This window comes from Mastigoproctus giganteus, chromosome 14, assembly GCF_048544385.1.
Source record: "Mastigoproctus giganteus isolate SK-2022 chromosome 14, ASM4854438v1, whole genome shotgun sequence".
Lineage (NCBI taxonomy): Eukaryota > Metazoa > Arthropoda > Arachnida > Uropygi > Thelyphonidae > Mastigoproctus > Mastigoproctus giganteus.
In genome coordinates, this window is record NC_143588.1 from 55,908,431 (window position 1) to 55,930,730 (window position 22,300).

At 36.6% G+C, this 22,300-nt stretch overlaps 1 protein-coding gene across 3 annotated transcripts in view; it reads right to left on the reverse strand.

Moving 5' to 3' along the window:
* Dgk (diacyl glycerol kinase 1) overlaps positions 1-22,300 on the reverse strand; it is a 313,927-nt gene that overhangs the window by 122,041 nt on the left and 169,586 nt on the right. For 2 of the 3 annotated variants that reach the window (XM_090388891.1, XM_090388890.1), the window contains exons 2-4: positions 13,894-14,038; positions 11,387-11,436; positions 6,654-6,728 (exon numbers count right to left, since the gene is read on the reverse strand). In XM_090388891.1, the coding sequence (XP_090245017.1) occupies positions 6,654-6,728; positions 11,387-11,436; positions 13,894-14,026 (258 nt within the window). In that variant the 5' untranslated portion in view covers positions 14,027-14,038. The remainder of the gene's footprint in view (positions 1-6,653; positions 6,729-11,386; positions 11,437-13,893; positions 14,039-22,300) is intronic. The other variant, XM_090388889.1, reaches the window with a different exon arrangement.

The window sequence follows — 22,300 nt, forward strand, 5'->3', positions numbered from 1 at the left end:
AGGATTTCTCGTAATCTGCCTTCGCCTGCCTAACCTCCTTTGTAACTTGGTTGCATATCAACTTGTATCTATCATAGGCTTCTGTGTCATGTGTTAATTTGTATGTATCCCATGCATTTGTCTTCTCTGCCATATGCCTCATTAGTTCATCTGACATCCATTTTGGCCTAAACCTTGAACAATATTTCTTAGTTGGTATGTAAAGCCTAGTAGCTTCCAAGATAAGTTCTTTGAATGCTTCCCATTTTGAATTTGCTGTTGGTAACATCATCAGTTGGTCCCACTGTATAGAATTTAAATACCGTCTCAGTCCATCGTAGTCGCCTTTACGGAAGCAATAACCCTTCCCTTTACCCCTAATGGTAGTTACCTCTTTGAGTAAATCCCACTTCAGCACACTGTGATCACTGCCACCTAGTGGTTCATTTATCTGCAGATTCTTAATGCATGAAGAATCACTGCTGATAATCAAATCAAGAGTATTACTCCCTCTAGCTGCCTCCCGAACATGCTGATGTAGAAAACAATCATCCAATAAATCCACAAAAGTCCTGCTAGTGTGTGAGTAACCAGCCCCCAAATTCCATGTACGTACCTTGACAGTTTCTAGAAAGGTCCAGAGACTCGAGAATACTTTTCTGGTAAACCTTAGAACTAGAAAGTATGCAAAAATGTAGCATGCTAAGCTTCTCGTTAAGAAGGTGAGCTTTTCTGCTTAACCGATAGGTGGCACAGGAGTTACTACACTCCATTTTGTGCTATTATATTTAAATATTTTTTGGAAACTTCGTTGTGGTCCACAATAAGGGTCCGGCCGGCCACAAGTGGCCCATGGTTTTTATAAATAATGTATCGGCAGGATGACATCAATTTCTCAGTTTCTGCCTGTTACAAAGATTCGTATAACGTTTTAAATGCACTAATTTCCGACTATTGTTTTCTCCGTGGCCTTCAGATGAAGGGACACAATGGTCGCCTGTTCTCTATTTTTGTTGTTTTCTTGGGTTTGGTTTTTCGTGGATAAATTACGGCCCATTATCTAAATTTATCATTTATTAGTTTTTAAAAATTATGGTATATTTCCATTTTAAATTTTCTAAATTTATATATGTATGTATGTATGTATATCTAGAAGAAAACCTGGAAGACAAAGGCGGAGATGGATAGATGAAATTCATGAGTTTTTGAGTAGTAAATGGATGGCCAGTGCTCAAAACAGAAGGAACTGGAAAGTTGCTGGAGAGGCCTTCATCCTGCAGTGGATTGAAAATGGCTGATGATGATGATGATGATGATGTATGTATGTTATTACTATTATTTTTCTCTCTTCCATTTTTTTTCCTAATTGGTTTTAGATGTATTCGCTTTTTAAACAGCGCTCTTCCTTCTTGCTGTCTTAGTTTATTTTTATTTTATTCACAATATGTTCTAAGCAACATTTTGTTGGATGTGCTAATGCTGCCACTTATGCTTGCCATTTTTTCCTTTCATTATTTTTTTTCCCTTTTCTTATTTTTTAATTTAATTTACATTACACACACAAGTGAGAGCTGAGGAGAAAAAATGCTGAAGCAGAGAGAATATAGGATTACACATTTTTAGTCAGGCATTCTTGAATAAGATGGGGGCAGTCCAAGGGTTCGACCCTCGATGACCAGGAAAACTTTTTAAAAGGGTTTACCAAGTTACGCGATTCAGAAGAGGCATTGTTAAGTTGTTTAGATTAACATACTGAGAAGACCCAGCCATAACTGAAGGTCTGGTTGTTTTACAGTGAAAGCAGGAGTTTCAGGGACGAACCCCAACTCCCCACTAAGACTTGGTAACTCGGAACTAGGTTAAAAATATGCAAAAATTAAGTCCCATTATACGATCCAAGCAAAGACAATAGGCTTCTATCATTGGGAAGATCCCGTTTTTCATTTCATAAGACAACCATATCTTTAGTATATATTAGGGTTGCCCTGTTTAGATTTCTACAATGAGATCTTAGACCATCTGAGGAAATTCCACGTTCCCCCTCATTACCGTATAGCGTTACAAGTAGAGAGAGAGAGAGTGAGAGAATCTTAAGGTAAAACTGCCCTTATTATGAGAAGCTGAACTATTAATTAGTTAGTCTTTATTCAACGACGCAAGTTTTATAAATAAAGGAATTAGATTCGTTTTTAGAGAGAATAAACCAGCTACTCTCGCTCTTATACTAATACCTTTCTGAAATTTCTATAAAGAATGAGCAATGGTCTCTACCGGCTTAATAACGTCATAAATTTAGTTGCTGCGAAGCATGAAATATGAGCTTTTGCATAATAGTTTCTCGCCTGAAACTGGCACCATTTATAAAATAAGCAATTCTGTATTACCAGCACTGCGTTCGAGCATTCGTTTTCATCAAGAATTAATTCTCAGCGGTGAAAAATATACATGTATCGTTTAGACCAAGGGGCTAACGCCATAGCCATGCAGCGGGTGATGAACTTATCTAGCCTGAAGCACTTCAATTTAAGGAAGAAATATGGCTTCATCGCTAGTGCTACGGAATCTCCCTAAAATCGATTACTTATTATTCACACAGAAGCGCTGAAAATAAATTCATTAGGAGGTATGCAATTAAATTCACTTTCATTCTCAAAATTCGCACTGTGACGAAAAATTTATTAAATGAACTTCTTATCTTTTGAGGAAGTTTACATGTATCCAACCGATATACTGATTTACCCCAAGAAATTTTGCACTGGGACTTAACACATACGTAAATAAAAACATAAAATAATGAATAAATTATTTTATTTATTATTTTTTTTGCCTGCTGAAATTAATATTACGAAGTTTCTCTATTGATTTGCTTTGGAATTTTGTTATTTTATGTAGCAACATTTTAAATGCATGTAGGATTGCTGTTTTATAGCTGAAATAAATAAATACGATCGGTGTTATCCAAAGGCAACCTATAAATCACAAATATACTCGTAAATTCCTCTGTCTTATGTAGTTTTAGTGCATTCATCAGAACTAATTTTATAATTTAAATTAACTTTTATTGTACATCTCTCTCCCTGGAAGTATTTTGATTTTGGATCAAATTTTTCTGCTCTTGCAGACCTCTCCTTATCAATCGCAGAATGAAGCGTTCGTTGCTTAACGATGTCACTGGCCAACAATTTTAAACTTTTTGTTTGTGTTATTCATATGTATTTTGTAGTATTCGACAAGAATAGGGCCTTAAAATTTTAGTAACGTGGCTGACGTTTGAGAAAATTAACAGCTTTTTTTGCTAGTTTATTAATAAATCATTTAACAAGCTTTAACAAAACGTAAAAGTTTTATGAGCTTAAAATGTTTTAAGCGCTGATTTCCGCTTGTATTTTCCTTCTCTCTTCCATATATAAGCGTTCAGCATTAATCGGCAGGCATGTTCGAACTCCACTTGCATTCATACCGTTTTTCTATGCATGAAGTCTTTTCGCACGTTGATCGCCGGGATTATCAAAGTTTGAATTTAAAACAATATATATTTGATTAAACGTTGAAAATGACATTTTAAGCTTATATTACAATCCAATTCTTTCTACACTTGTAGTAGAGTAAAGAAGCTCTTCATAGTTTGCTTGGCTTGTGGTCTAGCAAAGTTGGTTCCAGGTAGAGAGGCTCAAGGGGCTATGGGCCCCCTTATGATCAAAATAATGTGGATTTTTTAAATTCTACATGATGATCCTTCTCTTCTTTCCTGTTTGCTATCTCCTAACGGAGGTCGACAACCACCACGTCAAATCTCTGTCTCTAGTACCTCTGAACAGCTGCTCAGTTTTCAGTCCTGTCCAATTCTTAATGTTATCAAGTCACGATGTATGTCTTCTCCTCTCAATAATTAATCGTGGAATTGCATATTTGTTGTTCCTCATCAGGTGTCCAAGATACGCCGTTTTTCTTTTCTTTATGTCCTTCAGAAATTCCTGGGTTTTTCCAATTCTATGCAGGACACTCATTGGTCACTATTGCTGTCCATGGTATCTTGAGCATTCTTCTGTATGTTCACATTTCAAATGCTTCTAGTTTTTTAGGTGTTAGTTTTCGGTGTCCATGTCTCGGCACCATACAACAAACTTGACCAAACGTAACATCTCATCATCCGGATTCGAAAGTGGAGATCCAGGTTTCCACTGTACAAGTCTCATTTTAAGAAAATAGTGCCTGGCCATTTAAATCCTTGCTTTTATTTCCATATCCGGTTCGTTTTTGTCATTCATTCATCCAACAGCCTAAATATTTGATTTTTGTCAACTCTCTCTCTCTATCAGCCTTCCGTTTAACATGAGGGGAGGTGTTGGCATCGCCCCATTAAGGACCATGAGCTTAGTCTTGTTGATATTAATCCCGAGGCCCATTCTTTCACTCACACGATTGAGGAGTATCTGTAAGTCCTGCATATTAGTTATACAAAGTATAGTGTCATCTGCATAGCGATTATTACATGATGATTAAGATTTAATGATTTCCCAAAATACTGCTTTAGCTCCTCCTTTAGAAAAATCCCAGGGCAGCCCTTATGGACTAGCATGTATTCCCCTTTTTATCATGGCATCACTGAGTAGATTGAATTTTTTCAAGTGTCTTGTTTTGTCCAATGCTTTTACGGCGCTTTACATTAAGGCTAATTTAATATGAAAAGGGGAACAGTGGCGGATGGTGAAAGGTCCGGGAATGTAGTGTTCGAGATAGCCAATCCTTGACAATAAAATGGAAAGCCCTAGCTCAGCTGTCCCATTCACACGAGAAACAGAAAAATTATGTGAAATCAAATTGCAATAAAAGTGCAACTACTTTCAGATCACAGCAAAATTTTTAGATATACTGTATTTTGTGTAATTCCTTTTCTGATAGAATTCCATATTTTTTCAGGTTTGCTTTAAAATGAAAAAATGTCCAATTGGTAGTAAGGGTGGATAGTTCTTTCCACTATGCAACATCACAGCCTTTAAGCTATGTTTTTATGAATCTATAATAAAAAAAAAAACTCCAGTCTTCAGGGTTATGGTTGTGATCTGAATCATCCATTAAGCCATCAACATCATACAGAAAATGAAATCTTCAGCAGTCATAGAGAAAAAATTACTAAATGATTTATAGGATCTTTGTTAGTAGGGAGAAGGGCATCGTTATCCCTGTATGCTGGTCAGACTGCATTTGGAATATTGTATTCACCTAAAAAAAAAAAAAGGAAAAAAAAAACATTCTGGGGAGAGTTCAAAACTATGACGACCAAATTAGTGATGAGCGCAAATTGATCTCCATATGAAAAACGGCTTAGAGGGTGTGGATTTGAAAGATAAAGGTGACAACTAGACATCTAAGAAATTAAGGGTTTGAGTAAAACGAATGAGGAAGGTCTATTCCCCCCTTGTAGGTGAGGTAAGAATAGGGGTTAGGGGCAAAATATTAAATCTTAGGAAGTTCACCCATGGGCAGCGGGTTGTCGAACATTAGGATAAGTTGATTCACAGCGTAGCAGAGGCAGTGAATCTGACTACGTTTCAAGCCGGATTGGGAATAGTATGAATATTCTCTACCCATAAAGGAAAAAAAAACCCCTGTAATACTAAATCTTTTGATGGCTGTGATAAGCAGATGTGGTTTTGTTGTGAAAGTTCCACTGCTGTAATCTAAAACCCAAGATTTTAGTTTGACTCCGAGAGAGATTTAAGATGGAGTCAGATCATTTCATTCCACTTTATGATCAAATGACATTGCCTCTCTCTTCGATTTTCATATTTCCTTTGTCCTCGACGGACACTTCCATTTGTCCATACCTTCATAAGACGACCGACATATCTCTCTTTAATCACGCCTTTAAATGTGAAATTTATCGTGGTGTATAAAGCGTTTGAATAGTTTATTTTTTGATGATACATCTCCCAATCGTGTGTGTATGTTTGAGTAGGCTTAAGAATTGACGTGTCATTAGAATGAGTTTAGTGGCAGCATTGCAGAAGACAGGCTGGACTACTGAATCGTTTTACTTTTGGTTGAAAAGCTAAGGGTTTTGGATAAAGTGCAGAAACCTCAAAAATGTCTTTTTGTTTCTGTCATATCATTGGCACTGAAAATGATACTCATTTAATTCTGTTCAATTCATACTCGCCAGTCATAAATAAACTGTTCAGTTTGTTAACATACTTACGTAACATTTCAGTTCTCACACAATAAATTATAGTAACACACCGACTTAAAGGTGTATATTACCATAATTATGTGAAATTATTAATTTCCAAATAGAATCCAAAGCAATACTCTGACTCCTAGCACTATTTATATTAACCAACTGGTCAGAACATGTTGCGATCGGTCACAGTGCTGCGCATGAATTAGAGCCATTAGTAACTTAATAACTGGAGAACAATATCAATTGCTAGTCTTTAGGAAAGGGAATTTTCAAATTCTATAACAAAATTACATTTTTTTAATGTAAAATAATGAAAACTTTCAAAATTCTGACGACAGGAATATTTAAGTTATTATTGTAATGAGCGAGAAAAAGTGTATCAAAAAAGGTTTTACTTTACTAAAAAGAAAAAAAAGTTGTTTAACGGTATATTCTATAATAATACAAAAAAGTGGCAATGACCACATTTAGTTAAACATTTGTGAATGCTTACCGGTTTTAATTCAGTAACATCCCATCCAAGATATTCAGCTACTGTCATCATTTGGTTCACTATGCAATCCATTTCCTGCAAAGCAAGTTATATTTCATTAGATTTTCAAGGGGAAGAGTGTACAACAAATAATGTAAAGTTTTAGGCAAATTAATTCTAATTAAATAAGTAATTTGCTTAATTTTTAATTAAGTATAATTTAAATTAATTTCTGTTGCAAGTATTTCGTTTTTGGATAAGATTTTTTCAGCACTTGCAGATCTCCCTTTTCTAAACGCAGAATGAAGAGTTTGTTACATAACACGATAACGTCACTGGCTATCATCATAATTAAGGATGAGTTTGGTTAAGAAAGTCTTATGGGAATGACTGCGGAGAACAAACCAGAGTAGATATGTCAAATCGAAATAGCTCAACCACATCGTTCTTGTGCAACGGGATAAATTTTCTGTTGCCCATGTATTTTAAATGAGTTGCTTGACTAATTGGATTACAGATCCAATAATATACCTATTTGGCAATATCTAGCATGACTTTATATTTCCTGTTTTAATTCATTAATTCCCACATCCTCTGAAGGTTATTTTTGTATATTTCTCGGGTAAGCTTGACTGAAAAATTATTTTTTTAAAATTAATTTTTCTTTTTATATTCCGGGGCGACCACATAACGCCAGAGGATTTCACAAGGTAAAAATATTTTATCACATTTCTCTACCACTGAAGTCAGTGGCAGGGAAAATCTTAGAAAAGATGATTAAGATTGCAATCCAGGGACATTAGATAGATATGGAATTCTGAATATACACACAACATGGCTTTGTTGAGTGAAAATCATGTTTAACTAACTTAGTAAGCTATTTTGACAGTTACTCAAGCTGCATATAGGCAGCAATTTCAACATAGTTTATTTAGATTTTAGCAAGGCATTTGACCCAATCCCTCATGAGAAGTTATTATACAAGCTGGAACATGTTGGATTACTGGAAAAAACTCTAAGATGGATTGCTGGATGGCTGCAGGGTAGAAGTCAGAGGGTTGTGATTAATGGATATTCTTCGGACTGGTGTGAAGTTAGAAGTGGGGTCTCCCAGGGATCGGATCATGGCCCACTGTTGTTTCCGATTTTCATAAATGACATCGACGATGGGATAGTCTTGATGTCAAAATTTGCAGACGACTCAAAGATTGGTAGAGTAGTTAATAATCAGTACCAAAGAGCGCTCCTTCAGGATGACTTGAACAGGCTGCAAAAATGGTCAGAAAAGTGGCAGCTATGTTTTAACGCAGCAAAATGCAAGGTCTTACACTTGGGGAATAGAAACTCCAAAATAAATTACACAACTGATGAGGTTGAATTAAAAACAGTAGAGGAAGAAAGGGATCTAGGTGTTATAATACGGGCAGATATGAAGTTTTATGAGCACTGTAAACAGGCAGTCAGGAAATCCCATTGTGGTCTATCGATGATTTATCGAACATTATCCTGTAGAGATATGGAGGTCATAATCCAACTGTAAAGGCAATTATAAGAGCACATTTGGAATAATGTGTTCAAGTATGCAGATTTCATCTGAAAAAGACAGAGCTTCTTGAGAGGGTCCAAAGACGGGCAACTCGCGTGGTGAGATCGGCACTTGGGCGACCATATGTGGAAAGACTCTGCATATGTGAGTTACAGAGCTTGGCAACCAGGTACATCAGAGGTGACCCGATTGAGGTTTATAAGGCTCTGAGAGGGGTTAATAAAATTAACGAAGACGGAATTTTTACTGTTATAGAGAATTTCAGATTTCGTGGGCATAAGGAAGATTTCTTTCAGCCAGCGAGTTGTTGATCGCTGGAATAGGTTGCTTTCATGGGTAGCTGAGGCCGACAGTATGAATATATTCAAAGGTCAACTGGATAGTTATCTATGTGAGGAGAGAAGCAGATAATTCATATTTTCTTATCTCTTGAAAAGTCTCTCCACTGTAAGAGATGGGTCTTACAAATATTTTTCTATAGATACTTCCATAGGCATTGTTCTTCCGAGATAGCTTCTGTAATTCTCCACCCCCCATCCCAAACCAGTCCGAACACGTGCCGCAACCAGTCAATATTCATTTTCTGTCCAACTTCAAACTCACAGAATCAACTTTTTTCCCTTCTCATTTATCCCTTCAACTTCCTTGTATTTCCTGAAAATTACAATCTACAGAAATTTAAGTCTAATGTTAACAGGTATTTTTTTCTGTCTTCTCAACCTTCAACATACGCATGGTACTAAGCACTGCTGTGTCTGATACCTCTCGAGTTTGGGATTTTTATTTAAAAAAATAAACAACAACAAAAAAAAAAAAAACGTAAACAAAGCATCCTTTCAGAACTTTGTTCTGAAAAGTCATTCTTATCCCTGCTTGTATCAATCCCTTATTCTTATCCCTTCAAAAGATTAGTTTCACTTCCTTTGCTATTAAACATATCTAACTATTCAATACCTTATTTCTCAAAAACTTGTAATGAATTAGGACTAACAAAGTAAATTCTTATTATTCTTTTCCGAATTAGTAGTCTGCTTTTGGATGTTTACTTTATTATTAGAGCAAATACTGATACATTAACAATATTTTAAGTAAAAAAAATATATTTCAGTTTTCAAATTTAAAAAAAAAAAAAAAAAAAAAAAACTTTCATTATCAACTTTGAGGGTGGCCCAGAAGTAAGTGTTTGTAAACACGTTGAAAAATTGATATAAAACCTTTCTATTTTACTTTTCTTTATTAGTACAAAAAAATCTGCACATACCAATAATTTGTATATTTAATATTAAATATGAAGTGTAATCAGAAAGTTCGGGGACTGAACTCATTTTTGGGAAATTACTTACCGTCTATTAGGGATGCCCTCCTTTCAAGTAGTTTCCTTGATATTGCATACGCCGATTCCAAAGCTTCAACAACTTCTGAGAGCATTAATAATTTGTGACCTTTCAAGAGGGCTTTAAGATTGGAAAATAAATTTTAAAAAAATCACAGAGCGCTAAATCCGGTCAGATGGCGGAGAGGGGACCACAGTGATGGAGTGCTTCCCAAGAAATTATTGAATGGAAAGTGTCGAGTGTCTAGGGGGTGTTCTGATGATACAAGCGTCAATTCCTGAAGCCTACTTCTCCGGCCATTTTATACGAAAAGAGAAGTGGACCTTTTTTCCCTTTTTCGAATAGTTAATTCGAAATTAGCTACGCAGTTAAATCCCGCCTTATACTAAAACACAAGAGATGACAATACTTTTCATAACAGCGAGGAATATAATCTATCAGACAGACGTAAATGACAAATGTTATTTATTAAAAATATCTTCAGTTAAGCAAGTGGTTAGGTTTGTTTCCATGTACCCTATTCTTAAGGGAGCAAAAAGGAAAAGTAACGCTAATTCAAACCTGGCGGTAGCAGAGACTAAACTATTATTTCACTACGGGAACTTTTTATCCCGATATTCCCATATTAGCAGCGTCGGGTTGTTCTGAATTAGCACTGAGGGAACTTAGGCCACGAAGCGTTAATATAATGTTCTATAAACCGCGTGCTTAGAGGCAGATATGTCTGTGGAATGAAAAATTCTTCATAATCTTGTAGGGTTTTAGACGTTTCAGCAACTAAGGCCATATTGCACCGTATATAATATGTCTGTAAACTGGGTGTGTTCTGTAGTTGATTTGCTTTTGTTGGACGAAAAACCCAAGTTGGCGGGGGAGAAAAAAATGTTACCTTCGCCTGAGACCGACTAACTCAGCCATGTTATGAAAAAGAACCATAAGAATTCTTCGCGTCATTGACGGGATTCGACAGGTCTTTTCCACCCGATGTGGGGGGGGGGGGAGGCCGGTGATTATACCAACAGTACTACCACAAGCGCCATAATCTCGTAGATAGTTCTACTGAGTGGAGGGTTAACTCATTCCAACCTGAAGAGATTTCAATGTTACTTGCGTCGTGAATGGGATTCAATCCCTGACTTTCCAAATAGGTGGTAATGAGATGTCTTATTCTACGTGAAATTTATCGTATAACTGAATTGTTCTTATTGCAGTACTTGATCAAGGTACAAAAGCATTCAGCCTATATGCAAATATTGCAATTCTGGAATAGTGCAAATATTCCAAACAGTTTCTTGCTACTACCTGTTTTTTCTATTCATGGCATGTAGTAACCGAGTACAATAAATTTTCAAACCATGACCCATTAAGATTTCTATCAAGGTGGATTTGTAAAAAGAAGGTCGCAGAAAAGCTCACCTTGGAGATTTTCCAAACTAATTTTTCTGGAATGGTATGGGTTAGATATTGATGATTTGTGTATATCAGTAACATTATCAGTTAAATTAAATGATTAAAATTGTACTAAGGATAAAAATGGATTTTCTTGTTGAATGTTTACGTTCCTATGCGTTTTCGGGTACCAATTCATAATCCTGATTATTTTTTTGTAAAAGCTTCAAATATGTTACGTTATTCACAAAGATCTTTGAGTAAATAAAGGTCGCAAAATATCGAGTCTTAAATGAAGTAACCTTTACATAGTTAGAATTATTATAATTCAAATGGAGTTCATCTACTTTTGGACCACCCTGTGCAAACTAGCTACAATTCAATTAGCTGCGTAGCCAAGATCGGCTTAAATCTTGCCACGCGATGAAGAATTGATTAGTTGTCTACAACAATTAAGCTGTACAGATACACATAAATATACTCACGTTGTTGTCAAGATACCCGTTTCCGTCTGTGTCATATAAACGAAATGTAACTAGAAAGAGAAAGAAAATTAGATTTCTGACACTACATAAGATGATAAATTTTATATTCAGATAAGAGAAGATTTCTTTGATACTTTGAACATCGAACTGAACCGTGTAACTAATTGTGAAAACAGGCCCATGCGTAGCCAACATCCTTTAACGGCTAGTAGGGTAGTATGACAAGCCATTAATGAAGGGAATTATCATTAATTTTTTTACGTAAGGTTAAGACACTGTGTGTAACGCATAGGAGCTCGTGTACACTGCGCGTATTTATGCTTTTATTTCAAAAAAACTTATTAGATATCATTGACAATTGCTATGAATTAAGTGAATGTTGCTGATAACAGCTTGTGGAGAAACAGTATTATTGGAAGTATCTGTTTAGTTCTATCCGTGTTACTAGTATTCTCTGATAATTGACAGTTATACCCATTTAATTCTCTGCACGAAGTTGCTATTTACATTCATGAAATTGCGATGACGTACTGATGGTCTATCACAAGTCCTTATATGCCAGGTTCTGGGACGTAGCAGAATACGTTTATTGGGGGGGGGGGGGGGGAGAGTTCCCTCTGAAATTCTCTAAACCTTGTGCGAGCCGTGATTCGATAATCCTATAAAGTTACTTGACGTCATGGGTAGTATTTGACTGAGCATGGATTCAAGTTATCAATACTGCTATAATCTGTTCTGTGGTAATTACGGCATTTAATCCGGAACTGTTGTGTCACGTATGATGCTGTTGTTCATCCTGGTGAGTTTATTCTAGCTGTTACGATCTCATGCGCTCCCAGATAGTAATGAAAGAAATAGTGGTGCAACTTCATCTCACTCGAAAAATTTGGTAAAAACCAAATATAAATCCAAGGCTAAGTTTTAATAATGTGCAACATGAAGATACAGAATAACAAGACTATAATATTATCTCCGTTAAAAGAAAACAAATTCTGATTTTAGTACCGTAATTCACATAAGACGACAGAAACATTTGTAACAATACTTTACAAAGAAGAAACTGTTGAGTTGATCTGTTTAGAATTTGTGCCGAGGCAACAAAGCGCCAGTATATTGTTGTGTAAATTGTGTTTACATAGATGTCAACCTCTGACTTTAGGAAAGCAGGAGATTTCATAATTTTTATCAGAAAGAAGTGGAAGATTTTTTAATTTTTATTCCACGACAGAGTTGGACTTTTTTTAAATCCAGAAATTAGATTTTAAACTAAATTTCACTAACGACATACGCATTTTGTATTAAGATAAGCCACAAGGATTATTTATCAGCATAGTATGTTATGAAATATTAGTATACGATGTTTCTCCCTGTATATTTCTGTTTGGATTGCCTGTTAGACGCCACCAGCTAATTATGATTCCTTTAAGGAAGATGCTGTTGCAGACTTTGTCCACTTCAGAAATGTTCAAAGTTTTATAACAATGTCCCTGCTGTTAAGAGCATTTCCATAAACTGATATATAAAATGGGCTTTTTTTTTCTTTTTTTTTTTTTTTTTTCTCACCTGCCTGAATATCCTCTCACAATTAGCATTGTTAAAATGCTAAGCGCACTGAAATTGAAAGAGAAAATACCGCAAATAACTATTGCTTAATGTGTTTCTTTATCATCACTGACATTGAAAAGTACTGGAAATTTGTCCACAAAAAATTTCAGATTTGAAAATTATGCATTGCCAATTGAAGAAATTTGTAACACCTCAGCATTTATAAGAACATTAAGTAGGAACTTATGCACCATTTAGTGGCATGCAGCAATAAAACACTTCCTCACGAACAAAATAATAGAATATTCTTCTTTTGTTTTTGGCAGTAGATACGTAAATGGAAGATTAAATATACATAATGTTATATATAATATGATAACATTGTCATTAAACATCTGTAGTCACATTATCATTTAATATCTGTACGGTTATATCAACTTTTAACCCTTAAGGCACCAGGCCCTGCCAAGATGGCCTTATGGGTTAAAAGTTGATATAATCATACGGATTTTGTTAATATGCATATGTAAATTCCAGGAGTTGGCTGTTGTTATTTGGTTTTTAGGATCATTAGCAACTAAGGCCATATTACTCCGGAGATAGGCGGTGGCCATTCCCTGACCTTTCCGCATTCTCCGCATATGGTGGTCACGGGCTCGAACCCCGGTCTAATCAAGAAGCGTGTGCTACGCACTGCTGCTCCTGCTCACTTGGCTGCGAAGGAGCCCAGGAGTTGGCAGCTATACGCGTATTGTAGTCAATTTTCTTGTTTTGAATGATGAAACATGTGCACCTATCTAAAATTGACTAATTCCGAACACACTTATGTTTAAAAAAACCTAGTCGAGGCGGTGTAAGAAGTAAGAATCTTAGCGCACCTTTTCGGTTTTCCTTCTCAAATCCTTACTAATTATGACAGTTTACGCAGTATATACAGTTAAAGAAAATAGGAACATACTTACACTCTAGTTTGTCTTCTGGCCTCCCTCCTTCTAGAAGCGACAAGTAACAGACAATTTCTTTAAGTGGCACGCGCAAAGTGTGGACATCCACATGGCTGCTTGCTTTTCTCAAGGGTTTCAAATCAACTTGCATGGAGTAAGGAGACTATCAGAGAATCAGACTTGAAAGCATGACGACGCAGGGATTACATGTTATAAAGTAACTCTTAATCTATGCAAACATCAAGAAATTTCACGTTTAAGGTTATTTACTTATTAATTTAAGCGTTCTTCGATTTCAGTCTTATTTCAAAGAAAATTCAGAACTGTGTTATTAACATTATTAAAACACGTTCCATTTGGCTTAGTAACTCGGTTCCGTTCATAGGAAGTCAGTTTCACTTTTAAAAAGAAAAGTTGTGGGAAGCGTTTTGCAATCTTTAAAAATGTAAACATTTTAAAATAATTATAAATATTGAATTTCAAAAATCTTAATTTTAAAATTTCGTTTTTTACCCTTTCAGAATATATAAATTAGTTTGAAATTAACGCTAAGCCTTTTTTTCTAAAACAAAAACTGTGCCGAACGAAATTATTCACAGAATATTTTTATTTTTAAATTAAATTTATTGTTAATTTAAATTTATGCATCCTTTACTATAAGTAAGGGTAATGTACGGTGACGTATTTCTATATTTTATTTATAACTATTTAAGATCTGTGTACATTTGATAATTCCCCTCTCGGTCCCATAGAAACAGCTGAAAAAGCTTAGTGTTCGACTCTTGCAGGTTATCCTACTTAATTATAAATACTTTACTAACAAATAAAATGCTAAAGTTACAGTTTATATATGCATGGAAGTTTTTCTTTTAACCTCCCCCATAAAAAAAATCTCTTAAAATCAAATAAGCTACTCCACTAAAAGATAATCTACAAGTATTTTACTTGCATTAATTTATTAACATGTTCCTAAAGTTTTAGATCACAAAATTTTAAATAATGATATGGAAGTTTTCTGTAATTCTGTTCCTGGTGTCCGGTTTTAGCTTTCAAACTGTAACTATGCAAATTATGTTAATTTCCAGCCTCTTCTCCCCTCATACACCAGTATTAGGAACCTTTCCATGAAAATTAGAGCCAACAATTAAAAAAAAACAATTGCATCCTTAACTATGACCCTTTTAGATAAGAAATAAGACGTGCGATTAAATCTGCGTTAGAGCATCTTTAATTATAACAAGTTCAATCTGTAGCAGTAATGAAACATAATAGAATGAAGAAATGAGCAATGTTGGTACAAATAAAGAAAGATTGGGGTATTTAAATAATACAATTATTAGGACGAAAAAAAGGAATTTTACGGGAATATACTGGTGTGAGACGGAGACATAATATCATTGAAGTGTTATAAACATTGTAAGTTGAGGAATATTGTGTGTGTGTTGAATTGATAGAAAAAATGTTTTCTTGAATTCTCTAGTTTCTGTCATGGCCATCAAGTCAAAATCCACTGACTACCTATTTTGTCTAGTAACGTTTGTTCTGCATTCCTCGTGATTTTGACTGTTGAATTCGCACAACGCCATCAAAGATCTGTTGGGCGAGGGAAAGATAACGTGATTCACTTCTTACGATGTGCATTTATTCCACAGTAAATCCAGCCCAAATCTCAGTGGTGGTAATAATAAAATGGCAGGCATTGCAGAAGCCTCTAATTATCTTAGCTTGCACCAAACATGACACCGGACCAAATAGTAACCATTCTGAAAAATATCTCTCACTCGTAACTGTGATGCAACTGCCGGTCAATGTGTCTCATAGTTTCAAATGTCCTTCTGACCGGTTCCATACGGTTCATTATTCAGTCTTCTACCTGGTTGCTAGAAGCCTTAATTCGCTCATTTTGCATATCGGCACTCACCACTCATTGCACTAAGGCATTGCTGTGGAGTTTGAAACATCATACCTCTTTGCACTTTCCAGGTGATCTCGTCCTTATCCTCTTTTTTCGATACCCCTGATATCAAATAATGCTCATTCCGTAAAGAATTTTTAATGGATGCTCTTTTAATCCTCTACAGAACACAACTATAAGACCGAAAGTGCTTTTAGGTTCATGCGCTACTATCAAATTGATGTACCAGAATGCATGAAACCTGCGTAATGACGTTTGCACTGCCGATCAACTAATTTTTCTTGGCAATGTTATGTATTATGCATTACTAAACTGCGGCCCCTGCTTAGGAGTGCTTCACGTTTTATATAGAGAGGGCTTGGAAAAAGAGGCAGAACACTCATTATCTTCAAAACATTACACTTCTAGTTAGTTGTGTGGACATCCGGCCAAAGATCTGATCTAGGCCTCACAGCTAGCACAGTTGCTATGATCACCATCCTCCTGTCAATAGCACAAGGAATTTTTATGTACTTTTCTAACACGATGCCTGAATTAGTCGATGTCAGGCGAGGGTAACATGGCTTTCTTTTAACTCCTGGGAACTGGGGTTTATTATCCAGCCAACCGACCAAAGGATATACGCAATTACAGGCACAATATACTGACAGCCCTCGAGGTTGCACATATAATGAGCACCGTTCTCCCCATGCCGGGTGGAAAAGGTTCCAATTCCGTCAATGGTCAAGGAATTTATCGCCTTTTTTTCATAAAGTGACTGAGTTAGTCGGCTTCAGGCGATGGTCGCGTGGTTTTTTTCTTTTGGAAAGCACGCTTTTCGTTCAACTAACAGGCAAGTCAACCGCAGAACACACGCCATTTACAGACATTAATATATATATATATATATATATATATATATATGGCTGTACGGCACAACTGCTACTAATCCTCGTGCTACCAAGAATACCATCCTCTTTACTGAAAGAAGTAAAATTTTCATTAACATACACTAAGGTTGGCAGGTATGTAGCGTTGTTGTATGTCTGCAATTTGAGAGGAGGCAAGACGAAAGATTTAGGTGATTTCAACGTGGCATGGTCGGCGTCGGATATCTTGGAATCTGCAACCATTACGGAATTTTTATGTTCTACTGTTTTGGGTGTCGAATTGGTACAATAACTAAATGGGATCCAGCCAACGGTGATTTTGTAATCGAAAATAACTCGTTGATGCAAAAGGCCCAAAGAGGCTGAGGAGACATGCAGGTAACAGACTGACTACAGTCAGTCAAATAACAAGCCAGTATAACATATCTGAACACACAAGTGTTCAGATATGTTATACTGGCTTGTTAGGGTATCACAGCAGAGGACCAAAATGGGTTCCACTCCCGTCATGAAAAAAGGTGGTACAGTGGGCTGAAGAACACTAACACTGGACAGTAAGGGACTGCAAAAATGTATCTGGGTCTTCTGACGAATCCCACTTCCTGCTGGTTCATACTGATGGAGGATCAGAATATGGTGAAAACAGCATGATTGCATGGACGATCCATCTTGCCAGGTATTCAGAATGTCGGCCCGGTGGTACAAGGAGTGTTTCTTGGTGCACAGTGGATTCCTCGATGCTAGTGGAACAGCATTTATTTGAAAATTGCCTTACTAGGCATCCCCCTCACAGCTGCCGTGTATCCATCTGCGAATGGGTCTTCCAGCAAAGTAGTGCACCATGTCACAAGGCCATTAATTGTACAGAACATGAGTGAATTCAGTGTGCTGTGGTGGTGTCCTCAGTCACTAGATCTTAATCCAACTGAAAACCTATTGGATGTGGTGGAATTCTTCGGAGTTGAGATCCGCAGCCATCTCAATTCAAAACTGAGAAGCTATAGAGTGAATAAATACCAGCATTCCTCTACCATGTTTTTATACTTTGTTGAGACTGTTCTGAGGGCCAAAGTGAGACCCATTCGATATTAGGTAGATGCGGCTAATAAACCGACCACACTCAGTGTAAATCGAAATAGAGGCCAAGTTATAAGCAGTTAATATTCTCCCACTTCCTTTATAAGTTCCTGAAAGACTAAGTAGTAAAACTATCAATAAGCGCATTAGTTGCGTTTTTACCATGGATCGACCGAAACCCCTGAGGGAAGGATATTTCCTTGTTACTCATCACTGGTCTTACGTATTTCCTATTTGCTGAAGACAGTTTTAAATTGATATGTTGCTCTGATTATATTATTTCATTAATAATATAACCTAAATGATATATTATTTCATTATATTATTTAGGTTATCACGTCAATTACCATCAACAATGACATTGTATTTGTCACAGGGTTGGACAACACAAAGATAAAAGGGACAGCGACATCCATCGTTCAATTTGGTCTCAAGATTAACCACAAAAAATTAAAATGTACGCTCACAACCCCTTCGGTATCCAACCAAATCCACCTAGGTGCTCTGATCACAACAGTCTAAACTATTATATTATGCCACCCGAATAATTAAATTCTTCTGTCGTGCTGTGCATCTTATGTCTATTAATTGTGTGTGTTCTTTGGTCGATTTGTCTGTTTTGCTGGATGAAACCCCAGTTTATGGAAGAAAACCTTGCTATCTACGCCTGAGACCGACTAACTCAGACACAGATTGAAAAAAGCCCATTAAAGTTCCTCGCGTCATCGACGAGATTTGAACATGGGCCTTTTCCACCCGGTGTAGGGAAGACGGTGACGATATCACTGTGCTACCGCGCAGACGATCACGACAGTCTATAAACACTAATATAGATATCAAGTTGGTAAATTGCGTGTTCTGAGGTCGATTTTCTGTTTTGCTGGACGAAAATCGAATTTTCCGGAGAAAAACTATTCTACCCTCGCCTGAGACCGACTGACTCAGCCACGTTGTGAAAAAGGCCCATAAAAATTCCTCTGGTCATCGACGGGTTTCGAACGTCTTTTCCACTCTGTGTGGGGTGGACGGCGATCCAACCAACGAGGGCCTGGTTGTAGTAGGCACCATTACATTTTCATTTGGTGATTACGTCAGCAATAAGTGATCTAGAATGTTTCAATTTTGCTACAATGGCACGGACAGATTGGTTGCTAATATGGCATCCTATGATGACTCTCCAGTTGGAACTTGCTAAGCTTAATTTCTCGACCCGTCTACTGGTTTTGCAGAGTCTCTTACTTCTAGCGTGAACGTAGTTCCTTATATGCAAATCCCGATAAGTCGATCACAGCATGGTTCATTTTTCTCAGATCCCAGGAGTGGTCAAATACCCTTGGAAATACAGTATTGTAAGTACTGTATTGTTTTAGGTTTCGGTTTCACTTTTCCCTAAGTTAAAACAAAATTGTATACAAATGTACTGCTCAGTAAAAATTACTAATCGCTAAGAAACAAAAAAAAAAAAAAACAAACTAAAAAAAAAAACACCTTATGTTTTTAACACCCCCCTGATTCAATCTGCAGATTCATATATGTAGTTGACTTACTGAATACGTTGTGGCAAGTTGACGCTCACTATTATTTAGGAGAAGTCCGGTTGGCCTGCCTCCCTAAAATACACTCATGCACACCTTCTCGATGGTAAGCCCTGTTATGTCACTTAGGTGGCAACGAACGTGTAGAGTGGTTCTCTTCAAGATGCCTGGTCAGCGTGAAGAGGAAAAGACCAAACCCTACAGCATATGAGAGCACAACAATACAAATGGCCCTCAGTCCCCAGCAGCTTTCACTCTCCCTCTTACGGCAGCGAGAGGATCAGAGTGGAAGCAGAGGGTGCTAAGAATCTCTGGGTACGACCAGGCTGCCATGCACGGAAACTGAACTTGGCCTGTTATAACGGACGATCACTCATCGGTGAAGACAGGATATTAGAGCTGGAAAAGGAATTAGAAAATGTTAATTGGAATATTATCGGTTTGGCTGAAACAAGAAGAAGAAATGAATCACTTATAAGTTTATCAAGTGGAAATCTGCTGTACACCAATGGAAACAGTGAAAGAAGTGAAGGTGGGGTTCTGGTCCATAAAGATTTTAAAAACAACATTTTGGAATTCAAAAGTACATCACCAAGAGCGTCAAGACTAATACTCAAGATTTCTAAGAGATACAAGCTAAAGATTATAAAGATTATAATGATTTATGCACCAACATCGAGCCATGATGATGAAGAGGTTGAAGAAATGTACACCGAAATTGAGTCTTCTAGATGAGAAGAAAACCCACTACACTATTATTATGGGGGACTTCAATGCTAAGGTTGGAAAAAGGCAAAACAGCGTAGAAAGAGGAACTATAGGAAATTTTGGAATTGGTGAAAGAAATAAAAGAGGTGAAAGACTTGTGGAATTTGCAGAATCTCAAGGACTGTCAGTAAAGAACACTTTTTTCAAGAAAAGGGTGAACAGAAAGTGGACATGGAAGAGTCCAAATGGATTAACAACTAATGAAATCGACTTCATCCTTACTAACAGAAGATATATTGTGAATGATGTTACCGTCCTGAATAAGGTAAATGTTGGAAGTGATCACAGAATGGTAAGATGTACACTTGATATAGATGTAGGAAAGGAAAGGAAAAAACTGACTCGAGTAAATAATACAAAGGTCTTTGAGATAACAGAGGAGGAGAAAAAGCAGTATGTACTGGAACTTAAAAACACGTTTGAGCTGCTGCAGACTGCTGAGGACCAAGATATCGACGAGGAATATTACAACTTTCTGAAAGTGATAAAGCCCAAGAAACCTATAGGGAAACAGAAATCCAAAGAAGAAAAAATTAGTCAAGAAACACTTGTCATGATGAACCGAAGACGACAAATGAAGAGCAAGAAAAACACTGACAGGGAGAAAATTGAGTATACTGAGTTATGCAAAGCCATTAGAAAGAGACTCAGAGAGGACGTAAGAAGATTTAACACAAGACAAGTAGAACAAGCATTAAGGGAAAACAAAGGATTTAAATCAGCAGCCGTGAGCAGTAATACAGAAAGACAAATGATACTAAAACTGAAGAATAGCGATGGTGTACTCATAAACAGCAGAGAAAGCATAATTCAAATAGCAGAAGACTACTATAGAGAATTATACAAGGAGCAGGGGAATGATGCCAGCACTAGGGAAGATGGATTGCAAAGTAGCAACACATACGACATACCCAATATTCTTCCTGATGAGGTAGAACATGCATTGAAGAAAATGAAGAATCAGAAAGCCCCGGGGGAAGATCAAGTTACTGTAGAGTTGTTAAAATTGGGAGGAAGAGACATAACACAAAAACTGGCAAAGCTCTTCACAAAGTGCATTAGAAAATGTCTGACGCCTAAGCAGTGGAATAATGCAATCATAGTTTTGCTGCATAAGAAAGGTGATAAATCAGAAATTGGAAATTATAGACCAATTAGCTTGTTATCCCACATCTAAAAGTTGTTCACAAGGGTTATTACTAACAGACTAGAAAGAATACTTGATGAGAATCAACCAAAAGAGCAAGCTGGTTTTAGGACAGGATTCTCAACTATGGATCACCTTCACGTAATATCACAGCTAATGGAGAAAGCAAATGAATATAAAACACCATTATGCCTGGCATTTGTGGATTATGAAAAGGCATTTGACTGCATACAGCATAATGCAATTCGGGAACTGGAAAGACAAGGCATAGATACCCCATATATTATGATTTTGAAGAAAATATATGAGAGTGCTACCTCCTTTATTAGACTAGACAAAGACAGGAAATTTAATATTGAGAAAGGAGTTCGACAAGGAGACACAATATCTCCGAAGCTGTTTACTGCTGCCCTTGAGGAAGCTTTCAGAAGATTAGACTGGTCGCAGAAAGGAGTCAGTGTGAACAGAGAGTACATAAACCATTTACGATTTGCAGATGGCGTTGTGGTTATAAGCCACGATCCCAAAGAATTAGAGGAAAATCTTAATCAGCTATGCACAGTTAGTAAGGATTTTGGACTAAAGATGAATATGGCTAAAACAAAAGTAATGATGAACAAGTATGCCACGGAAAAGGAAATAATGATTGAAGGAGCAGTAACTGAAAAGGTGGAGTCATACTTATCTGGGACAAGTTATTAGCTGTAATAATGATAAATGGCTGGAAGTCAAGAGAAGAATAAATTTTGGATGGATAGCATTCAGGAAATATAGTCACATACTGAAGAGCAATATCCCAGTTTGTCTGAAACGTAAAATAATGAACCAATGTATACTCCCCACCATGACTTATGGAAGTGAAACTTGGGCACTCACCAAAAGAATGGAAGAGAAGCTGAGAACTACACAGCGAAGAATGGAACGAATTATATTGGGAATCAGACTATTAGATAAGAAGAGAAACACATGGATTAGACAGCAAACTCAAGTAAAGGACATTCTTATCAAAACTAAAGAACTAAAATGGTCTTGGGCAGGACACATAGCTCGAAGACATGATGACAGATGGAATAAGAAAATAACAGAATGGTACCCAAGAGGAGCTAGAAGAAAA